The sequence below is a fragment of the Pan troglodytes genome, chromosome X, assembly GCF_028858775.2.
Source record: "Pan troglodytes isolate AG18354 chromosome X, NHGRI_mPanTro3-v2.0_pri, whole genome shotgun sequence".
Taxonomy (NCBI): Eukaryota; Metazoa; Chordata; class Mammalia; order Primates; family Hominidae; genus Pan; species Pan troglodytes.
This window is the reverse complement of record NC_072421.2, coordinates 66,919,229-66,926,617: the sequence shown is the minus strand read 5'-3', so window position 1 is coordinate 66,926,617 and position 7,389 is coordinate 66,919,229. Positions and strand designations below refer to the sequence as shown.

Sequence of the window (7,389 nt, the reverse complement as noted above, 5' to 3'; positions counted from 1 at the left end):
CCACATATTATTACTTTAATGGTTTGAAAGTTATACATTTTATTTCTATTATGTTGCTACCCCTAAGATTTTTGTTCTATTATGCATTTTGTTTCCAGTAAGAACAAAATTTTGCTACTGTTGTGAACATGGGAAATGTTTACATTGGCTGTAAATACTAGAGTTCCATTATAAAGCGCAATTTAAAGACTTCAGAATTCAGTAAAATGGTATAAATCCAAAAGGCATAACTACAATATTTTTAACTGCAATGCAATAACAGAATATGAACCTATGTTGTGTCCTATGATCTCTTGGACAGAGAAGCTTGGTTTTGTGATTAGCAGCAACAAATTCAACATAAACAGCTTCAATTTGCTTTAACCATCAGGTTAAAAAAAATTTAAGCTTACTGCAACCCTAAATATGGTTTCACAGTTTTAATACTTTCGGTACAACCATAACACGTAACATAGGATGTGATGTAGTAACGTAATTACTCTCACATTGGACTTAATCAGAAAGAATTTGCAGATTTTATTTTATTTATTAAAAAACCAGAAGGGAATATAGCTAAATGTTTAACATTAGTTAAAGCTGGGTGTTTGTGACATTTTTCGCTGTCCTTTTCTGTATCCTTGACGATTTCATCGTTTAAGATGAAATAATGCTTTCGGGCCCACCCTGATTTGTGGAGAGCAGCTGCCGCCCCCGCCACATCAAGGGGGCGGGCTCCAGCTGACTTCACAATCACTTCCGCCACAGCAGTCGCCGCCCGCCCCGCTGCTGTCTGGCGGGGGAGGAGCTCGGGACCGGGAGCAGTGGCTCTGGCGGTCGTGGCGGTCGGAGATCCGAGAGCTCTGCTTCTCTGAAAAGCGTGTGGCTTTCTGGACTTGGTGAGTGAAAGGCTGATTGTTTCCTCGATTCATCCGGGCGCTGGCGGTGGCGCGAGTGGCCGGGCGCGGGGCGAGTGGCCGGGCACGGGGGCGAGGATTTTGGGGGATTCCTGGGAACTGCTTTTCAGGTTCGCCCCTCGGGAAGGGGTGGGGCGGACGCGGGACCTGACTGCAGAGTGAGGCCCATGTCCTCCATCGGCCTGTTCTGGGGCCACATCCTCCGCTGCCGGAACCCCTTTGGTGTGGCGCGGTCCCCACTCGAGTGGCTTTCATCGCTATTGGGAGGGCAGTGGTGGTCGCGGCCCTCTCCCACTTCTCCCTGCCTCTCCTCCCCTCTCCTTCCTTCTTCCCTCCTCGGCCCCTTTGCGGAGCACTCCGTGGCCTTTCTTCCCATATTTTGCTGTTGTTTTGCCAAATGGTAAATGGTTAAGATTTTTAGGTAAAAATACTGTTCCCAGGGAAAAAATTGTAAGGAAAAAATAATTATTCTCAGGGAAGACTAGACCCACGCACGCCCTTTTCTTTCATTTTCCCTCTCCCCTGCCACATCGGTTGGGGTCTCCCGTTTGAGCTGATGGCCTTTTCCCACCTCTTTTTATGACATTGCGTCCCCCCTACCCCCCACCCCCCGTGTCTCGCGAGCACGCGCCCCCGCACAGAAGCCTTCCATTGCAGCCCCCTCCTTGCCCCTCCATCCTCAAGGTTCCAGTGCTTCCCCTCCCCCGCGCATGCGCAGGCACACGCAGCACACACCCTCTCACACACCCTCACACCCTCACACCCTCCCATGCCTTCCCCCTCCTCTATCCGCCTACCACATACACACCTCTAGCACCGGCCCCCTCCCTGCTCGGCCTCTGCGTGCTCTCGCGAACACATGCCTATTCACACACCCCCTCCGGCTGCCCTCCTTCTTCCTTCCTGTCATATACACACATAAGGACATCCTTCTATCGCTGGCCAGTGACATACATATGTAGCCACATGTGCTCATTCATACCCCCTTCTCAAATGCTCTCCTCTATTGCTCTGTCTGCCACGTGTGTCAGACACAGCTCTCTTTTGCTGGTCCCTGAGGTGCACACACTCGCACTCACATAAATCCTTCTACGGGGACACAACCTGCCTCCCTGCTTGCCATATCCACACAGGCAGGCATCGTTCTTTGATTGCCTGCCTCTGTTCCATCCACCTCAAGCACATCCCTCTCCAGTGCTGCGCACCCCCCACCCCCGCTTCCATTTGTGCCTGCTGCATTTGCTCACACTGACATTTCTCCATTGTTGCCTCCCATTTTGACTAACATACACACACACAAACTCTCAGACACTCCTCTCCATTGCCAACCATACACTCCTCTGCCTGTGACATACGCATAAACAAGGGCATCCTTCTGTAGTTTCAGCTGCCTCACATACAGCTACACACACAAACACCTTCCCTTTCCTCATACATACACGCACCCCTCTCCTCCAAAGCCACCCAACCCATGCCTGTCATTTTCCTACCCACATCCAGAATGGGTCTCATTCTAACACTCATACCCTTTCCCCCTACAAACGTAAACATCCCTCTGTTGCAGGATTGCTGGTCCCCTTCCACCTGTCCCTCTCCTCTTGATAGACAGACACATAGGCACTCGTGCACACACGGCGATCTGTATTTTCCACTCTATTCCAATTTGCATTTCTCCTGTATGTCTGCAGCACTCAGAAAAATGCAGACACCCCATAAAAAAAACTACAGCAGTCTTTCCTTTCCCCACGTTGCACAATTCCACAGTACTTCACCCACCTTCCAAGCGTCCAGTCACCCCCCAACCTTCCGTCAGATTCTCCTCTAAGTCTGGCTTTCCTGCAAACCCAGTCTTGTAATCATTTTGCCAACATTAAAAATGTGTTCCAGGTCTACACCTGACAGTCACTGGAATGCTACTCCAGGCCTTAGAAGAAAGTGAAACTAATTTTAAAGGCCCCTTATTCTTTCTGTTACCTGCCTGCTGAAGTGAAAATAAATCTCCCTGCTCCTTTATTCTAAACTGATTTTACTTTCCCATCTCAAAAACGTGTGCAGGGAGCAGGAGCCCTCCTACCCGAGCCCCAGCTGTATTGGAAACCCTCCTAAGTCAGAGTGATGGGTCAGGAATCTAGCAAGCCTGTATGGCCCAATCCAACAGGAGGGTATCAGTCCAATACAGGTAGGAGGTATGGAAGAAGGCATGCTTATGTCAGTTTCAGGCCACCCACGAGCCAGCGGGAAAGGATTGCCAGCCGGAGAAAGACGAACTCCGAAGTCCCAATGCACAGATCAGCCCCCAGTCAAACCACCAAGAGGAGCCGATCGCCATTTTCCACTACTCGTCGTAGTTGGGACGACAGCGAGAGTTCGGGAACCAACCTGAATATTGATAATGAGGACTATTCCAGGTATCCGCCAAGAGAGTACAGAGCTTCGGGTAGCAGAAGAGGAATGGCCTATGGACATATTGACTCTTATGGGGCAGATGATAGTGAGGAGGAGGGGGCTGGGCCTGTTGAGCGACCGCCAGTGAGAGGGAAAACTGGCAAGTTTAAAGATGATAAGCTGTATGACCCAGAGAAAGGGGCAAGGTCTTTGGCTGGGCCACCTCCACATTTCTCTAGTTTTAGCCGTGATGTGAGAGAGGAGCGAGACAAGTTAGACCCAGTCCCTGCAGCAAGATGCTCAGCTAGCAGAGCTGACTTCCTGCCACAAAGTAGTGTGGCCTCACAGTCGTCTTCTGAAGGCAAGCTGGCTACAAAAGGTGACAGCTCGGAGAGGGAGAGAAGGGAGCAAAATTTACCTGCACGTCCCAGCAGGGCTCCTGTGAGTATTTGTGGTGGTGGGGAAAACACCTCAAAGAGTGCAGAGGAACCTGTGGTCAGGCCCAAAATCAGAAACCTGGCAAGTCCAAACTGCGTGAAACCAAAAATTTTTTTTGATACTGATGATGATGACGATATGCCACACAGTACTTCCAGGTGGAGGGATACCGCCAATGACAATGAAGTCCACTCGGATGGCCTGGCAAGAAGAGGGAGAGGCGAGAGTTCAAGTGGCTATCCCGAGCCAAAGTACCCTGAAGACAAACGGGAAGCGAGGAGTGACCAAGTGAAACCAGAAAAGGTGCCGAGACGACGACGCACCATGGCCGACCCTGACTTCTGGACGCACAGTGATGATTACTACAAATACTGCGACGAAGACTCTGACAGTGACAAAGAGTGGATTGCTGCTCTGCGTCGGAAATATCGAAGCCGAGAGCAAACCCTGTCCTCCAGTGGCGAAAGCTGGGAGACTCTGCCGGGGAAAGAAGAGCGGGAACCTCCACAGGCTAAGGTGAATGCCAGCACTGGCACCAGCCCTGGCCCCGGTGCTAGTGCCAGTGCCGGGGCTGGCGCCGGGGCCAGTGCCGGCAGCAATGGCAGCAATTACCTTGAAGAAGTTCGAGAACCATCTCTTCAGGAAGAGCAGGCATCCCTGGAAGAAGGAGAAATTCCTTGGCTCCAGTACCATGAGAATGACAGTAGCAGTGAGGGGGATAATGATTCTGGTCACGAGTTGATGCAACCTGGGGTATTCATGCTGGATGGAAACAACAACCTTGAAGATGACTCCAGTGTAAGCGAAGACCTAGAAGTGGATTGGAGCCTCTTTGATGGATTTGCAGATGGGTTAGGAGTGGCTGAAGCCATTTCCTATGTGGATCCTCAGTTCCTCACCTACATGGCACTTGAAGAACGCCTGGCCCAGGCAATGGAAACTGCCCTTGCGCACTTGGAGTCTCTCGCAGTGGATGTAGAGGTGGCCAATCCACCAGCAAGCAAGGAGAGCATTGACGCTCTTCCCGAGATCCTGGTCACTGAAGATCATGGCGCAGTTGGTCAGGAGATGTGCTGCCCCATCTGCTGTAGCGAATATGTGAAGGGGGAGGTGGCAACTGAGCTGCCGTGCCACCACTATTTCCACAAGCCGTGTGTGTCCATCTGGCTTCAGAAGTCAGGCACCTGCCCCGTGTGCCGCTGCATGTTCCCTCCCCCACTCTAAAGACCAAGGCCGTTTACTCCTGGTCTGATTATTTTCCCCATCTGAAATCCACAATACTGCAGGAGCCCTCTTGAAATTAACAATGGAAATAAAACCAATCAGTCAGTTAGCCTAAACCTATTGATTCCTCGTGATTATTTCCAATGTGAAAACAGTTGTGTATGATTGCATTAAAAATCATATCATCTTTTAGAGGTTAGAAAAGGGAAAACTAAACTTTCTAAATGCTACTTGAGATTGCAGTAAGAAGATACGTTTTCTAACCTGAAAGTTAAATCGCATTTGTTTTCTTCAGTAGAATGTGTTGCTGTTACTTGTAACGTCAAGTTTATCTGTTAAATATGTCCAAAAGGCAAAATCATTTTTGTTGCATGTTATGGGTCGATGTTCCTGTAATTGCAGTGCCGTAAAAGCTTATTAAAGTTGTTCTTTTGGTTTTACATGGTATAATGGAATTTTTTGGTTTTGTCTGAAGCAGTGGTACTGAATGACTTTATAATTGATCCCTTGCATTTGCATCAAAAGCTTTAGTTTCACTGGAAATGCTGCCTTCAACAATTGCAAAAAAAAAAAAAAAAAAAATGAGGGTAGTGACTTTAAAAGTAGGAATAAAGTGTATGGTTGTCCAACTACTGCAGGGGAAAAGGTCAAATAGATGAAGAAGGAAGAAAAGAAAGAAGGAAAGAAAGAAACAATAAGAAAGCATGGTAAAGAAACAAAACAATGGTAGGATTAAGTCCAAACTGAATGTAGGGATGAATGAGTTAAAATCACCTTTGAGAAAATAGTAACTCTTAGAGGGAATGGGTCCAAAAAAATAAAGCTATATGCCAATTTTATAGCTTAACACAGTGACACAGATAGGAATTGAAAAAATATGCCACACAAGTGCTACAGGAAAATACAGGTACTCACCTACACAGAGTGAACAGGTTTTAACATTTGGCTGTATTTGCTTCAGAGATGTCTCTGTCTGTCTGTCTCTCTCTCTCTCTCTCTCTCCCCCCCCTCACCACCCCTCTCTTCTCTCTCTCTCCAATAAATAATTTTTTTTTAGGCACAGGTGAAGTTCCTCAGCCCCTAATATTTACCTTCTTTCTTACACAGAGGTAAGCACTACCCAGAAAATGGTGTGTTTACTTCTTGTCTATGTCTTTAGACATATATATGAGTGTGTGTTTGTATGTATATGTGTATATAAATATTCACAATCAAAAAGTATTAATGTTTTTTAAATGGATATAACCGATAGACTGTATATATCATTTTGCAACTTGAATTTTAGATTCAACAGTGTTTTGGAGACAGCCATTTCGATACATATGGATCTAGTTCATGCAGTTTAACTGCTGTATACAAAATATTTAATTGTATGAATTACCACACCTTATTTATCCATTTCCCTACTGGTGAACACTTAGGTTCTTCCCAGCATTTTGCAGCAATGAACATACTAAACAGATGTGCTTTTGTGCACATGTGTGAAGTTCTCTAGAGGTAAGTATATGGAAGTGAAATTTCTGGGTCCTAGGGTTTGAGCATCTTCACCCCAACTAGATATTGCCAAATTGCTTTCCAAAGTCATTGTACTTGTTCATGCTCCTACTAACAGTTTCTGAGTGCTATTTCTGCACATCTCCAACAGGCTGGATGTTGTTCATGTTCAACCTGACTCATAATCGGTGACATGTAATTTAACACACCAATGAAACATATTACATCTATCAGAAGCCAATAGCTTTTCTTCGTGATAATATCTAGTTTGGGCTAGGAAGAGATGAAATGAGAAGACTCATGGGGTTGGTGTGCATATAAACTATAGCAGTCTTTTTGGAGAACAGTTTGGGTAGTAGCTATCTATCAACATATTCAAATGGTGCATGTCCTTCAGCCCAACCTGGGTTCCTTGCTAGTATGGAATTAAAACTATGCAGCAGTTAAAAGTTGGATGTACTGACATGAAAAGATCTCCAAGACAGTGTTAAGTAAAGAAAGCATAGTGTAGAGCAACATGTACAGTGTTTGTGTAAAATAAAGCCTTACAAAACCAAACTTTATATGAAAATGCTTAAGAATGTCTGGAAGGCGACATGCCTAACTGATGGCAGGGGTTACCTCTAGGGAGGGACGGAGGATTGGGGGAAAGCAGTCAGGAAGGAGACTTTTGTTTTTCACTTGAAATAATGAATTTGCTTCATATTGTTTACAGTGTCAGTGCATTTTCATGAATATTATTACAACAAAATAAGCAAAATCAAAAATTTTTCCAATTTAGAAAAAGCAAGATGTCATTCTTCTTCTCTCACTGCAAGTACAGAAACGTGGGTTGAAACTGCAGCTCTTTTTTCTGCAACTGGTCAAGCTGATATTTATGACTTCATCCCTCACAAGTCATTCTAGGTTTCCCCTTGGCCTTCAGCCAGCACCTCAGCTGGTTATGGAGGCTCAG

At 46.3% G+C, this 7,389-nt stretch overlaps 1 protein-coding gene across 4 annotated transcripts; it reads left to right on the top strand.

The window, feature by feature from the left end:
• The first annotated feature begins 697 nt into the window (after positions 1–697).
• PJA1 (praja ring finger ubiquitin ligase 1) lies at positions 698–5,380 on the top strand. 4 transcript variants are annotated; one of them, XM_016943939.3, is made up of 2 exons: positions 698–875; positions 3,107–5,380. In XM_016943939.3, exon 2 carries the CDS (start codon positions 3,174–3,176, stop codon positions 4,938–4,940), a length of 1,767 nt encoding a protein of 588 aa, XP_016799428.1. In that variant the 5' UTR covers positions 698–875; positions 3,107–3,173; the 3' UTR covers positions 4,941–5,380. The 4 variants fall into 4 exon arrangements, with proteins under 4 accessions (XP_016799428.1, XP_016799425.1, XP_016799426.1 ...); XM_016943936.3 differs by having other exon boundaries at positions 2,781–5,380; XM_016943937.3 differs by having other exon boundaries at positions 726–875; positions 2,949–5,380.
• Positions 5,381–7,389: the final 2,009 nt, after the last annotated feature.

Excerpts from the sequence above, each read along its gene's own strand:
- PJA1 (XM_016943936.3), top strand. The coding sequence starts at position 3,009 with ATGGGTCAGGAATCTAGCAAGCCTGTATGGCCCAATCCAACAGGAGGG.